We start from the raw sequence: 16345 nt of genomic DNA, 5'->3' as shown, positions 1-16345 counted from the left end.
GTGGGCAAGGTTTCTTTGAACCCTAGAGAATGGCAGCAGATCCAGAACTCCCTGGCATCATTCTTTCCCCACGGAGAGTCCCCCGGCTGAATCCAAAGTACAATGTTAGGAGAACAAAAATCTAAGTGTGAAAACAAAAACCAAATATAGGGCAGGAAAGTCCTAATACCTAGCAAAAGGAATTGGCCAGACCTGGGGATAGAAAAGGAACAGAAATGGGGGGGGGGCGGCAGGTGCAAAGCTTCCAGTGGGAATCATCGGAGGGAGCTGGGCCCTGGAGGCTTACCCGATGCAGAAACGGATATGGTGGCCAGAAGGGATGTTGCGGTGCCCAACAAAGCAGCCCAGGCAGCTGAGTCTTAAAAGTCAGTTCTAAGGAAAGGTGGGGCTTGGGTGGAAATCCACTAACTTAAGGCACTTCCTGGACGTCACTCGGCCAGCGAAAGCACCAGTTCCAGAAACCCAGAGAAGCTTACGGATCCACCGAGGGTATTTCTCCAGGAGTCAAATGTGAGAACTCCTAAGCAGGAAGTGGCACTCAGAGACAAGGCATTCAGATAAGAATCCCAGAAGCTCAGAACTAAAACAATTCTTGGGATCTTTCTGGGGGCAGAGAAATTGAGAGAAAAAAGCAGATAATTGGGACAGTGAAGGAGGCATGTAAGACAGCGCAATTCTCTCAAAGACTTTCCTACTACTACTCCTCTCACTATAACGGGGGGCCTCCTGCCCACAGCAAGGAGGCTCTTCCACTAGAGATGAAGAGCTTCAGCTGTGGTGACTGGTGGATAGGAACAGGGCTTGAAGGAGAAGTGAAAATGGAAAGGTTCTAAATCCTTGGGATGGGCACCAAGAAAGACCCAGAGCCACCATGGCAAAGTCTTAAATTTTTCAAGAGAAGAAAATTTCCCTCCCTGCAAAACATATGGCAAGACTAGTGTCACACAGATCCCAGTAAGTTATGAGAAGAGATCACTTCCCAAACTTGGTTCAAATTCATAGGCGGTGGACACCAAGTAGTTTGGTAATCTAGAGAGGCTGAAATATCACATGCCAGATTATACTTAGCATTGGTAATTCAGGATCCAGGTTGTAAAGGAGAAGATAACAATGGACTTACTTTCTAAATTTGACACCAAGGGACCCTTATTGATACTCAAGCTACAGTTTAGACCCCATCTCCTACCACTTTCTCCAGCTCACTTTGCTCCAGCCATCCTAACTTCCTCGATATTCCTAGAACATGCCAAGGACATGCCTCTCTCAAGACCATGTCACTTGGTGTCCTCCCTGTGCATGGCCTATTCCCTCACATCCTCCAGATCTGTGCCCAAATGTCACTTTCTAAGAGAGGCCTTCCAGGAGACATGAACAGACATTCCTCCAAGAAGACATACAAATGTCCAAAAGACACATGAAAAAATGCTCAACATTACTCATCATCAGGGAAGTGCAAATAAAAACCACAATGAGAAGCAACCTCATACCAGTCAGAATGGCTAAATTAACAAGTCAGGAAACAACAGATGTTGAGGATACAGAGAAAGGGAAACTCACTTACACAGCTGGTGGGGAAGCAAGCTGGTGTAGCTACTCTGGAAAATAGTATGGAGGTTCTTCAAAAAGTTAAAATTAGAGATACCCTATGGCCCAGCAATTGCACTAGTAGGTATTACCCAAAAGATACAAACATGGTGACCTAAAGGGGCAGCTGCACCCCAATGTTTATAGCAGCGATGTCCAAAATCGCCAAATTATGGAAAGAGCTCAGATGTCCATCAACAGATGAATGGATAAAGAAGATATGGTGTACACACACACACACACACACGCACACACGCACAGGAATATTACTCAGCCATCAAAAAAGAAATAACTTAAAAAAAAAAAAAGAAATAACTTGCAACGATGTGTTAAGAACTAGAGGGTATTAGGCTAAGCAAAATAAGTCAATCAGAGAAAGACAATTATCATATGATCTCACTGATATATGGAATTTAAGAAATAAAACAGAGGATCATTGGGGAAAGGAGAGTAAAATAAAGTAAGATGAAATCAGAAGGTAGACAAATCATAAGAAGCTCTTAACCCTAGGAAACAAACTGAGGGTTGCTGAAGGGGCGGTGGTTCAGGGGCATCGGTAACTGGATGATGGGCATTAAGGAAGGCACATGATGGAATGAGCACTGGATGTTACATGCAACTGATGAATCACTAAGTTCTATCTCTGAAACTAATACCACAGTATATGTTAATTAAAAGAATTTAAATAAAATATAAATAAATATATTTTATATATCATATATATAGGGGGGCTAAATATAATATATATAATATATATTTAAATAGAGGCTTTCCCTGACCACCAGTTGTCACTCCCTTTGCCGTATTTTCTTTGCCACCTAACATGGGATTTATTTCCCTACTTATTTATCTCTCTCCACCACGACCCCCCAACAACGTCAATGCCATGTCAGCTGGGACTGCTTTATTTCTACCACAATGTCAGCTATCAGAACCTGCTTGACACAGAGTAGGAAAGAAAGAAACATTTATTCTATGAATGCATTTATGCCTCCATGGCGTTTGAAGTTTTTGCTCACAGTCCAAGGTTGGCAAAAGTCAGGTGGGTCAGGACGAACTATGCACTGGGTTCTGAGAATATAATTTTGCTTTTTTCTTTGGAATAACTAATAATTAGTGAGTAGCAGCAGAAGTACATTAAGAATGAAGGCTGTGGGGCCAGGGTCACATCATCCCGTGTTCAAATCACTAAGTATGTGATCCTGGATAAATTGTTTAATTTAAGATCTCACGATCTTTGTCTATAAAATGGGAATAACAGCAATGCCTTCCTCAGAAGGCTTGGTAGATCTGAGTTGATTCAAAGAGGACACATTGGTTTTGTTTTTGTTTCTGTTTTGTTCTTTATTTTTTTGCTCACTCTAAATACATATATATACATATATATGTATATCTCTATATTTTACAGGGCCACCCAGGTGCCCCCTTTTTTTGTCTGTCAGAGAGAGTGAGCACAAGCAGACAGAATGGCAGGCAGAGGCAGAGGGAGAAGCAGGCTTCCTGCTGAGCAAGGAGCCCGATGTGGGACTCGATCCCAGGACACTGGGATCATGGTCTGAGCCGAAGGCAGCCGCTTAACCAAATGAGCCACCCAGGCTCAGTTTTATATATATATATATATATATATATAAAACATATATATATAATTTATATATAAATATATATTTATATACATATATACATATACATGTACATGTATGTGTGTGTGTGTGTATTATCTCCATACCTTCTTTATCCATTCATCAGGGATAGACACTTGGTCTACTTCCATAATTTGACTATTGTAAATAATGCTATAAACACCAGGGTGCATGTATCCCTTTGAATTAGTGTCCTTGTATTCTTTGGGTAAATACCTAGTAGTGGGATTTCTGGATGTAGCGTAGTTCTATTTTATTTATTTATTTATTTATTTTGCATAGTTCTATTTTTAACTTTATGAGGAACCTCCAAACTTTTCTCTGAACTGTCTGTACTAGTTTGCATTCCAACCAGCAGTGCAAGAGGGTTCCCCTTTCTCTACATCTTCTCCAACACCTGATGTTTCTTTTTTTTTTTTTGTAAGATTTTATTTATTTATTTAACAGAGAGAGATCACAAGTAGGCAGAGAGGCAGGCAGAGAGAGAGGGAAGCAGGCTCCTCGCTAAGCAGGGAGCCCGATGTGGGACTCGATCTCAGGACCCTGAGATCATGACCTGAGTTGAAGGCAGAGGCTTAACTCACTGAGCCACCCAGGGGCCCCAATACCTGTTGCTTTTTGTGTTGTTGATTTTAGCCATTCTGACAGTAATGAGGTGGTATGTCACTGTGGTTTTGATCTGCATTTCCTGATGATGAGTGATGTGGTACATCTTTCAATGTGTCTGTTGGCCATCTGCATGTCTTCTTCGGAAAAATGTTCATGCCTTCTGCCCATTGTTTAATTGGTTTATTTGGTTTTTGGGTGTTGAGTTTTATAAGTTTTTTTATATATATTTTGTATACTAACCCAAAGAGGGCACTTTGAACAGTGCCTGGCACATACTTAGTACTCAACAAACATAGGTATCATCATCATCATCATCATTATTATGTGCTGGGAGCTATTCTAAACATACTTGTATTATGTCATGTAAAGATCAGTCAGGAGGTAACTGAGGCCTGGGAGCCAAGAAGAACATAGCTAATTCATTGGCTGTTTTTTAAAAATGGAGCTGAAGATCACACAACATAAAATTAACCACTTTTGAGCGTATACTTTAGTGACATTTCTTAAGTTCACAGTGTTGGGCAACCATCACATAATTCTGCTTTTTTCTTTTCTCAGAACAATGATGAATATGGGAGAGAAGCACCAGGAAGACAGGAGCAGGACCTAACCTATTCAACTACCTTCCTTCAGAGGGGGCAGCCTCTCTACTTGGTTGCCTGTAAATTTGCCTGCCTGTAAATTTGCCTGCTATACCCAAAGGACTCAAGAATGAAAAAATTCTGTGTCCCTTCCTACTAACCAGAGCTATAGAGTTCATACAGCTGGCCTCTAACTGGCTTCCTCACAAGGCCACATGCCCTTTCTAGGAAGCCTGACCTTTATGAGGCCACTGTTCTCTATGTCAGGTTCATGTGCTCAAACATGGTCCAGTCATAAGGCCTCTTTGTCTCGCTAGTGACACCACAGTGAGGCTCACATCACTGATCTCCAGGAATTTGGTTCTGGTTGTCCATAATGACTACCCTGGGGGTTCAGCGATCTTAAACTGGAGTAAGAGATAGGAGTTCTTTTGAATCCATCACTAGCAGGGAGCCCTAAATAAAATGGTCCATTCTTGGTGCCTACCCGCTAGAACCCCTGTGGAAAAGAGAATAGATGGTAAGATTCAGGCACCCTGAAACCCAGAGATAAGTTGGGTGTCATTAGAACTGGAACACAAGTCTCCTGACTCCCAGATGAGCATTTTTCATGTTCCCCCACGTTGTACAATGCACATTATTTCACGTGTCCTGAGACACAAAAGAGACACGTACACCCACCTGCTGGTGCGGTTGCCATCGTTATTTGCACTGACTGCTGCTCAGAAGATCCCAGGAGACTGACATTCACTGTGTAATCAGTTGCTGGGTACAGGTCTAAACATACCAACGGAGTTTGCTCCCTTGTTGTGAAGTTAAATGATGTTGCATGATAAAAATTATTCAGGTACCACCTTTGACCCAGAACTTGAAACTGTCGTGAGATGAAAAGAAAGCATTGCATTAAATTTTCTGTTGGCTTACAGATATCTAGATTATAAGCAAAACAGAAATAAAGCAAAAAGGTTCATTCTATTGGAATTACTTCTAATACAACACCAAGCTAACTTGGGGATGGACTTTACAACCTACCCTCCCTGTCCTGTTCAATGTCCCCCGCCCCTCCACCAGCTACAGGACAAAGCTGAAAATGTATCACGGTATCTCAAATGAACAAAATGTAGGCTATTCTAAGATAATGATGCCCTCCCAGGTAAGGAAGATAACACTGGAGCCACCGGGCAAAATTCTCTTCTTTTCATTCAAAAAGAATCCATTGATACACCTCATAAAACAGAATTTTTGAACTTCATGAGGTCTCTTCCCAATTGTGCTTTCAAAGCAACTTTACAAGGGTAGTTCACTTGGTCCTTCCTAAGTAGAGCTCTGGTAAGAGAGTTTTTGAGTTTTTGGCCCATGGATCCATTATGCATGGTGTTAACCTCTAACACTCAATCCACTGCCAACCCAAGATGCATGTATAATGTAGGGGCTTACGAGGGGAAAAAACATGTGAAGGTCCCGGAAGTAATATGATCAACCCCGAGCCAATCCATGTGCTACCGCTGGACATCTTGGTGTTTAGCGTTTGCTTTGATACTCCTGTCACTGGCTATGGCTGTCCTCCATCCCTCCTCATCACTGCCGTTCTTCCGCAGTCATTCAAGACCCGCTCATTGGGACTTTCCACTCTTCCCCAGTTCCTAGCATTCTCTTGGGTAGCCTGAAGGTCTTTATGGACACGCCATCGAAACTTGGCCTCAGAGATCCTGAGCTCAATGCTATGAAGCTCTTCTGCTCCACTTTAGCTACTCATAGCACAGCCACCTCCCAGGCTGTGCCATCCTCAGAGATGCTCCAAGATCTCACAATCTCCTGTCCCACTGGACCACTCATCCATTACACCTGATCTCTCTCAAGAAACCCCCGCAAGGCATCCTCCCTCGAGATCTTCTACCTGTATTCTACCACCTCCATCCCCGTCTTCCTCAGCTCTCCCAGGTACCCTATCACTTCAATTATTCTCTTGCCTGACACTCTCCACACCCTTGCCCCTCTGTTCTCAGTTTCACCCATTCTAGAAAACCCGAAACACACTGGGTCCACCCAGATATTTGGCTTCATCAGGTCTACATTTAGGCTGCTGCCATCTGCTGGAAAAAACCTCACAACTAAGCAGGCAGTCTTTCTACAGACTCGGTCTCAACCTAAACTTCACGTGGTTTAGTCTACAAACAAAATATAACTTTCTGATCACATATTTAAATCATACTGTATGCACAATTTTACAGTAAAGTTGTTTTATTTAAAAATATATTGTGAAGGTTTTTTTCTCTGCCATTAATTCATTCCGTAAATAGATATACAGAGTATACAGTGTTGGGTATACAATGGCAAAGTACAAGCCAGACAGCGGGAACAGTGTTCAGGGCAGAAGGTCGCTGAAACCTGCCCACCAGGGGAGATGACTGACCTGGGCCTTATAGATAAACAGGAGTCAGGTAGGTAGGGTAAGGGAAAGAACATTGCTGGTAGGAGAGTCACATACGTGAAGACAGTGCAAAAAAGAACATGAAAACTTAATCAGGAAGTGTGGGCCTAGAACTTATAGAACAGATGAGGTCTGGGGAAAAAGATTTAGGACTTAACAGCATAGAGACAGTGAAGGAAGTAAAGAGATTGGATAACATGGCCCAAAGAAGGGTATAGAATGACAAGAGAATGGGCAAGACACAACCTTGACAGTAATCAGATTTAAGGGATTGGCAGAGGAAGGGAATCCTAGGAAGGAGAGACAGATAAAGGGTGAAGTAATAGGAGAAACAGAGACCATTTCCACAGGAATCCTGGGCAACAGCAGCAACTGCAATTCACTGTGAGGAAGAACATACTCTGCATCCGCAGAAGGTTCTAGCAGATGAACGTGGGATTGTTTACGTAGCCAAATACCCACATGAACATTTACATCGTTTCCAACTTCCCCTACTATAAATAGAGCTTCAGAGAATGGCTTGGTCTTTCTGTATAGGTCTGCTTGATTAACTATAGCTCATTTCCAAAAATTTACTGAGTCTAAAAAATAAGAAATAACTATTCCAGAAAAGCCGTGCCCATTTAACTGGCCAGCAGCTGTGTGTAACAGTACTCTATGCTGGGGATATCTGGGTGGCTCAGTTGGTTAAGTGTCCGACTCTTGATTTAGGCTCAGGTCATCATCTTAGGGTCGTGAGATCAAGTCCCGAGTCAGGCTCCACGCGAGGCATGGTCTGCTTAAGAGCCTCTTCCTCTGCCCTTGCCCAACCTTGCACGCATGCTTGCTCTCAAAATAAATAAATAAACAAACAAACAAAAACCAAAAGAGTACTCTATGCTTATAGAAGAATCATTGTATCTTGTGGTTTATTTATTTTTCTTTTTTTTCTTACAAGTGAGGTATAAAATGTGTTCCTATGTGTTTTGCTATATATATATATATGTATATATATATGTGTATATATATACATATATATATATATTCTCTTTGGAAAACTGCCCTTGAATGTTCACATTCTCCAATGGACTGTTGAGAGTGCTTTCCCTGTTACTTAAATGAATCTTTAACATATTAATAAACAACTTTTTTTTCAAAACTTAACTCTTTAATCATTTTAGTATAAATGCAAAGAATCATTTCTTTTCTTTTTTTCAAAAAAATTTATTTATTTATTTGACAGAGAGAGACACAGTGAGAGAGGGGACATAAGCAAGGGGAGAGGGAGAAGAACATTCTCCGCTGAGCAGAGACCCCAATATGGGGCTCGATCCCAGGACCCCAGGATCATGACCTGAGTCAAAGGCAGATGCTTAATGACTGAGCCACCCAGGCACCCAGAATCATTTATTTTCTTAACCAGGTAGCTAACCAACTGTCCTAGGACCATTTATTTCTATATTTATTTTTAAAATTCATCTATATCTTATATCAGTAATAATCTTAACTTTATTTGGGGACTTGAATATGTCTCTAGCCCCTGTGTTCCTTCTAAACATGAAAATGTGAATATTTGGTTCATATGCTTAAAATCCTCCACTGGCTCCACAGAGACATCAAAATAAGATCCAAACTCAAAATTCACAGGGCTCTTCATGATCTGGTCACGGCTCAGATTTTAGCCTCATCTCTTCCTATTCTCTCTTGCTTTTTTAGTTCCCTAAGAGAACTGTGTTCCCTAATATCCAAGATGCTTCTCTGCTTGTCCCCAGTGCCCTTCTCCACCTTCACTCCACACCTTTTATCTAGATGAATCCCACTCATTTTCTGTGATTTAGCACTGTCTTTGCTTCTTGTTTAAAAAAAACAAAACAGGGCCACGTGGGTGGCTCAGTTGGTTAAGCAACTGCCTTCGGCTCAGGTCATGATCTTGGAATCCCAGGATTGAGTCCCAGAACCCCAGGATCGAGTCCCACATTGGGCTCCCTGTTCAGCAGGGAGTCTGCTTCTCCTTCTGACCCTTCCCCTCTCATGCTCTCTCTCTCTCTCCCTCTCTCAAATAAATAAATAAAATTTTAAAAAATTAAAATTAAAAGAAAAAAAAACCCACTTGGACATACACACGTGCACACAACCTCCCATTTATTTACCTTTTATCAAAGCACTCATTACACCACAGTGCCACTTACTTGTGTATTTACACCAGTGGGAACTGAAAGTCCCTGATAAATGATACACTGTTGGTAAATGGCTAAGGAATGAATGAATGACCTTGAAATTAATACTTAGTCTACTCTGCCAAGAGGTGCTAAAAATGACACAAAATAACAAACCTCAGTTCTGACCTGAATTTAGGAATCATTTTACTTGAGAGGTGTGATTTTTAAAAAGTCAAGTTAAATGAGGACCAATTGTCATGCAATGAGTTTCTTAAAAATTTACAACCCAGTGTGAATTTGATGACAGAATAAGCTGTAAGTATAAAATGCACTAAAATAAAGTATGATACATACATGTAAAATACCAGACAGGGAAACTGACAGCAAGCCACCCACTAGTGTGCCTTCCTTCCATTTCATCCCCCACTTGGCCCCCCATCTCATTTCCAAATCTAGAAAGAAAAATCAAATTGTCTAGAAGTTCATTCCATTAGTGTTTTTAAATGCTTTAGATCCTCACTTGGAGAGGCCCCCAGATTTATAAGTGACGCAATACTTTGACAGATAACATGAGAGATCTTCTTACTTGGTACATTTGTTCTGATCCAAGTTTCCTAGGGTGCCTGCTCAGTTTCAAACAAGCTTCACTGAATACTGAAATATTGAACATTCCTCCATCTTCTAAGAGATCATCTTCTAAAAGATAAAACATACGGAAAGGTTGCATGTCTTAGCAAAACATATCTTGGCCAAGTACAACGGAAGCTCTGATGTCTTACATGAGCCAGCAGGGTGTTTAACAGCAAGAATGTCCCATTTGGCCACAGTCCTGACTCTACAACTTAACCGCATGACCTCAGCTAATTCACTTAGCCCTTTGAATCCTCAAGTTCTTCTCTGTGAAATCAAGTCATCTGCTTTGCTTTTCTTCCATCACAGGCTCCTGAGAGAATTGGATGAAATCATTCATATTTTAAAATCACCATAAATTAGGGGCACCTGGGTGGCTCAGTCAGTTACGAGTCTGCCTTCAGCTCAGGTCATGATCCCAGAGTCCTGGGATCGAGTCCTGCATCCGGTTCCCTGCTTCTCCCTCTCCCCCCTTGCTCATGCTCTCTCTTGTCCCCTCTCTCTCTCTCAAATAAATAAAATCTTTTTTTAAATCACCATAAACTGATAAAGCTGTGATATTTTTAAGAAAGTTCACCCTATCACTTGGATAGTCCACACATGAAATGTCCTGAAGGTAAGCATGTCAACACCTAGAAAGTCACAGAGTAAGGAAAATGTGAATAAAAGTCGAAGACCATCGATCAGAACTCTCAGCGTGGGTGTTTCCAACTTAGAAGATGAACAGAAAGGAGATGGCCAGGCAAGATGTCTGCTTCTCAGCAGACAGTATTTCAAGAGCTACTCAGGTAAGGACAAAGACCGTAAAGTAATCAGAAAGGAGACTTATTTCAACCCCTGGATTTAAAAAAAAAAAAAAAAAAAAAGGCACTCCATTCCACCTGCAGTCTAAATTATTCCTTTACTGTTCTATTTTCTTCAGGTAGTCATGAAGAAGGAAGAGGTTTGTTACTGACGAGTAAAAAACTCACAGAGCGCCCAGGAATACCAAGGCTAATTTTCAAGGAAGAGCAAGTTTCCCAAGAAGCTGGTACACTTTCGACAAATGAGAAAAGATTTAAATGTCTATCAGAGAGAAACTTTTTATTACTACCTAGAAAACTTCGTTTCTCCCATGCGAGCCTCTGCCCCCTAAGCAGGAAGGACAACAGATTATTCTATTCAAAATCAAAACTCTCCAGAGCATATCACATATCACTCACATATGCAACACGAAGCAATTAGCTGGGGGAAAATATTCTCGGCTGTAATTGGAAAATGTAAAAATATGGTTATGAGAGAGAATCTGAAGACCTTGTGCTTCCCTTCATCTTCACAACTTTGAAAGATTTCATAAAGACATCAGAAGTGAAAATTGCCACGTTTGCATATGATTCTGAGGCACACCAAATATACATGTGCAAGGATGTCTGTTCACAAACAGAACCTAAAGCAGAAATACCATCTGCACAGCTCCCATCTCTGTAGGACCGGCTCGCTCACAGCCATGAGAATCTAAACTCAGGGGACAATGGCAACGTGAACAAAAGCATCTGGTTCCCACTTCCCACCCCCAGTTCTGATAGAAGCGGCTGAAAATAGTAAAAATGGGTCAAAATTTGCATCTGTGTTGGAAGGAAGGGTTGGTTGACGTACACAAGGCATCAACATGAAGACGTTTCCACTCAGCACCGTGTGGATGAGACCAGACAAAAGAAAGACGCTGAGAGGTACGACGTACAACGTGCCCTCAAGCCTTTCAGGGAAGGAAGTGGGGATGGGCTGGGGCCCACAGAGGTGGGGGTTGGAAGGGAGGAGGGCAATAGGACAAATGAGTGAGGGATGTTCCATCTGGAACAATTTAGCCTGGTCGCTCCTGCTCCTGCCTGCACATCCGAATCACCCAGACACAGCAGATCTGAGGGACAAGCACACGTCTCTGTTTTGTTGTAACGCACCAGGCAGAGCTGATAGGCAGCCAGGGTAAAAACTGTATATATCACTGTGACCACGACTACCAGTAATAATAATAATAATAATAGTCCCTCCTTAGCTACTAGAGATCAGTATCATGGAAGGACTTCTATGGAGAGGCCTAGGGACCTGGAAGTTCCACCTGACAGAGAGCCTGGGTGGGCAGAAGGAGGGACTTGGTTCCCTCCTGCCTCTGCAGACCATAGTGTCATAATGAAGTTCGGACAACACGACGCTGGCCCAGAGCAAGTTTCACCAATCAAGACAGCTGAGTACTCAGGGGCACACAGGCAGCTCGGTGGGTTAAGCGTGAGATGCTTGGTTTCAGCTGGTCATGATCTCATGGGTGGTGGGATCCAGCACCACTACCCTCACCTCCAGGTCCCTTACCCTCCCACTCCCCCAACCCCCCTGCGCTCAGCAGGGAGTCTGCTTGAAGAGTCTCTCCCTCTGTCCTCCCCAGTCCCCACCCCCTCACCCCTCCCCCCGGGCAGGGGCATGCTCTCTCTCAAATAAATCAGTAAATCTTTAAAAAAAAAAAAAATAGCAAAGTGCTCAGAAATAGGGGTGCCTGGGTGGGTCTGCCAGTTAAGCCTCTGACTCTTGATCTCAGCCCAGGTCTTGATCTCAGGGTCATGAGTTCAAGCCCCGTTTGGTCTCCACACTGAGTGTGGAACCTACTTTAAAAAAATAAAAAGTGCTCAGAAATTATGTTCAGGGCAGTGTGGGCTTTCTCACAGCTAGCTGCTTCCGAAGGATGCTGGGTTATCCAATCAGCAGTAAATCCTTCAAGATAAAATCTGAGACAAGCACACTAATATCATCCAATTAAAAGTAAGAGCAAAGAGAACATCATCCATTTTATTAGGAGAGAAATATCAAATCTAGATAAAACTTTTGTCTTCTAACAATCTAATCTAGAAGCCAAAAAAAAAAAGCCTATGAAATGATTCTATAAAGATTATGCTTGAGAGGCAAAGAATGAATATTCTTTTGAAAAAAAAAATTGGGCAAAGTAATAGTAAAATTAAGCTACTTTTTTTTGTATTTTCAGTAAAAAATTTTAAAGATGGATTAAAGCAGATAAAGGATGAGCTAATAAGAGGCTGCAAGAGTGGAAACTGGTTGAGAGAAGCAGAAATAAAAAGGGAACTAGGTGAGGGGTCACTGGCTGGCTTAGTCCATAGAGCATGTGACTCTTGATCCTGGGATTGTGAGTTCAAGCCCCACACTGGGCATAGAGCTTAAAAAAAAAAAAAAGGAACTAGATGAGACAAGGAAATGCAAGTTCAACACAAAATATAACATGCATTAGAAATAGTGAAGGCCAGAAAGGTCGATGCATATATGCATACGTGTCTGTACAGAATACACCTGCTGCACTCTCACAGAAGACAGAGGGAAAAGTCAGGGAAGGGAGAGAGTGAAGACCAGTGCAGACAAACATGGAATTCCATATAGGATGCTGGCCCAGAGCAAGTTTCACCAATCAAGACAGCTGAGTACTCAGGGGCACACAGGCAGCTCGGTGGGTTAAGCGTGAGATGCTTGGTTATATAGGATCTTGGTTATATAGGAGCATTTGATGAGCCAAAATACCAATTGGAAAAAAAAGCAATAATCAGAGATTTCATGAAAGAAACTATTTCTAAATGTATAAATGTGACATGGGAAACATGTCACAAGGCAAAAGAAAGAACTAAGTTTCCTTGCTGCCTAGAGCCTACTGACAAGTCCTTGAAACAGGCAGAGTGACCTTCCCTCTGGGAACTCAGCTGCCTGGATGTTGACACTTGGCTAGGGGCAACAGGCAATCATAGCCCAACTGCACCCTACCCCCATCCTGGGAGTCTACTTGAACATATACATTCCTTAGGAAACTTCTTTTATCTCTACCTTACCAGGAAATATGTGAGCAATCACCCTCCAAGCATATGGCCCGCTGATACACATCTGAAGGGTCTCATGACTAAGGGTTTACTAGATAGCAATAAATGACCTTCTCCTAACAATAACTAGTCCCCTCAGGATCCTGGAAACCTTGTTTCCAAAACACCTTGGAGGCTTGTGCTTCCCCTAACCCCCAACCAACTTCAGTCACCCGTGGCAACCCCAGTGCAGCTCCTCCTGTCCCCGTGCTTTAATAAAACCACTATCAGCTCCAAACCCCACCAGTTCAGATTACATCAAATGGACCCAAATCTGAAGATCCAAAAACCCTCTTCGGTACTAGGAAAACTTAGTGAAAAACAATAACATTTATATCACACCTGACTAGTTTTCAGGAGGGAAAGGTCCTTTCTGTTTCATTCACTACTGAATTCTCAGTGCCTCAAATAATGTCAAACACACAAGTGGTCAATAAACACTTACCATGTGCATGAAAATAAATAATTAGTCTTGAATTTCACACATAAAGCCTCTGTGACATCGAGGCTTAAAAATCAGATTATCTATAATGGGATTTTTTTCTAAAAAATCAAACCATCTTCAAATTCTCTTTCAAAAGTTTAAATTCCCAAAATCAATTGAAATGCCTCTAGAATTCTACCAACAGAAGGAATGTACCAGGAATTTTATCTTCTATTGAGCTCTGATTCACTCCTGAAGATAGCAAAAAGACATTCTCACATAATCAAGGGCTCAGAAAGTATCCCTTGGAAAGAAGAAGATAGAAATCATTTTTCAGTGAAATAGAAATGTAGAAAAAAATAGAGAAACTTTGGTATGAAAGGACTGGTAGTAAGCACCGAAACTGTTAAAACATATACCTGTTTAAATAAGTGTTGCAAACATTGCTGTAAATCAATATAAAAATGAATTATTTAAAAATGCAGTACAAGTTAAAAAATAATTTAAAATAAGAAGTTGGCAATAAAATGCTGTATTAAGCCAAAAACATAAAGGAAGCCACAGGGGAAAGAAAAAAAGGAAGTAGAGAATGCTGACTTCCTTATCTGATTCAGGAAGAAGTTAACATTATTTCAGTCTGAACACCGGTAATCAGAGAAATACACATTCAAATAGGATTTTGTTTGTTTTTTAATGTGTAATATAAAATAAAAAATCTGTACTGTTTGTATCACCAAAAAAGAAAATCTGTGTCGCAAAAGGTAGAAAACAATGGACATAGTGAAGAAACGTTAGGAGAAAACAAGAGGACGGAAGAAAGGAAAATCATATTACAAAGAACGCTAAATGTAAATTGTTCATCTACTTAAAAACAAAACTTTTCTCAGAATTCTTCACAACATATGCTGCCTCCTGGAGTACTACAGCAATGTTACTGAGATAGATTTTAAGAACAAAAGTGTTGGTGGGGGTGGGGTGGGGAAACAGGTGAAGGGGATTTAAAGTACACTACTCGTGATGCGCACTCAGTGATATATAGACCTGCTGAATCACTCTATTCTACACCTGAAACTGATACAACACTCTATGTTAACTACACTGAAATGCAATTTTTTTTATTTAAAAAAGAACAAAAGTGGGCAAAGGCATATTATGCAAATAGATATACAAAGAAATCAAGAAAACCAAGGTTGCTACCAAATTATAATTCAAGGTAAAAAATTTTAAACAGGATAAAGTGAGCAATTTGTTATTAATGAAAGTTAGACTCAGGGGCATCTGGGTGGCTCAGTGGGTTGGGCCTCTGCCTTTAGCTCAGGTCATGGTCTCAGAGTGCTGGGATTGAGCCCCACATCGGGCTCTCTGCTCAGCGGGGAGCCTGCTTCCTCCTCTATCTCTACCTGCTTCTCTGCCTACTTGTGTTCTCTCTTTCTGTCAAATAAATTTTAAAAATCTTCTTTTTAAAGCTAGAATTTACAAGTAAAACATCAGTCATGAACATAAATATCATAACTTTAAAATGTGTGAATCCAAACAATTAGAATTTCTGAGAGAAATTGAGCAAAATGGCAATCTGAGTATCTACAAACCACTACCAACAACAAAAAACAGAAGTCTGGAATACATTTATTAATAGAGTTGACTAAAGACTAGATCTTACTCTACTCACAAGCAAATGTACAGATTTATTATCACAAAACTTTCCCAAATAATAATCCCCAAGGGAAATGATAATAAGTTCCCCTCAAAATTACCAAAATGTAATAAAACTAGAAATTAACAAAAAAGTTAAATGTTAAAAAAAAAAAATCTACCATTTGCATAATTCACTTGTAATTAATCCTTCAATCAAACAGCAATTGTATAATGCTTTGAAAGCAAACATAAAGAGAACAAATATTAACACACACATAAATAATTCTTCAATCAAAGAGAAAATCAGAAGGACAATTATTTCAATGACTTGAAAGAAGGGATAAAGAGAGAATGTATCAATGCTTAAGGAATTCTGCCAATGCTCAAGTCCAAAAGCATTAAAGACTTTTATTATCAAACAGGAAAGAATGGAAATGAGTTGAATTATGCATTCAACTCAAGAATTTAGTAATAGAACAATATAACCAACTTAAGAGAATCAAGGGGAAAAAAGTAATAAAACTAAGGGGAGAAATTAATGAGGTAGAAAAAAAAAACACTTAAAAACCTAAGAGTTTATTCTTCGGGGAAAGAAACAGTAATAAAACAGAAAACTCAAGCTAAGCCAATCAATTTTTTAAAAGGGTGAGAAAACCAAACTTAGGAATCAGAATAACCTGGCATTGCATAACCTGTAACCCCAGAGCAGCTGTAAACAAATATTCCATATTTTGCCAATATATTTAAAATCCCAACCAAATGAACACTTTTTTTAGGAAAATATAAGCTATA

The 16345-nt window shown here is 40.7% G+C and overlaps 1 protein-coding gene across 4 annotated transcripts in view; it reads right to left on the bottom strand.

Moving 5' to 3' along the window:
* SUSD1 (sushi domain containing 1) overlaps window positions 1–16345 on the bottom strand; it is a 131387-nt gene that overhangs the window by 56046 nt on the left and 58996 nt on the right. For all 4 annotated transcript variants that reach the window (XM_044265134.1, XM_044265133.1, XM_044265137.1 and 1 more), the window contains exons 9-10: window positions 9570–9679; window positions 5096–5288 (exon numbers count right to left, since the gene is read on the bottom strand). In XM_044265134.1, the coding sequence (XP_044121069.1) occupies window positions 5096–5288; window positions 9570–9679 (303 nt within the window). The remainder of the gene's footprint in view (window positions 1–5095; window positions 5289–9569; window positions 9680–16345) is intronic.

Source organism: Neovison vison, chromosome 9, assembly GCF_020171115.1.
Source record: "Neovison vison isolate M4711 chromosome 9, ASM_NN_V1, whole genome shotgun sequence".
NCBI classification, from domain to species: domain Eukaryota; kingdom Metazoa; phylum Chordata; class Mammalia; order Carnivora; family Mustelidae; genus Neogale; species Neogale vison.
The sequence above is the reverse complement of the archived record's forward strand: the minus strand, read 5'-3'. Positions and strand labels throughout refer to the sequence as shown.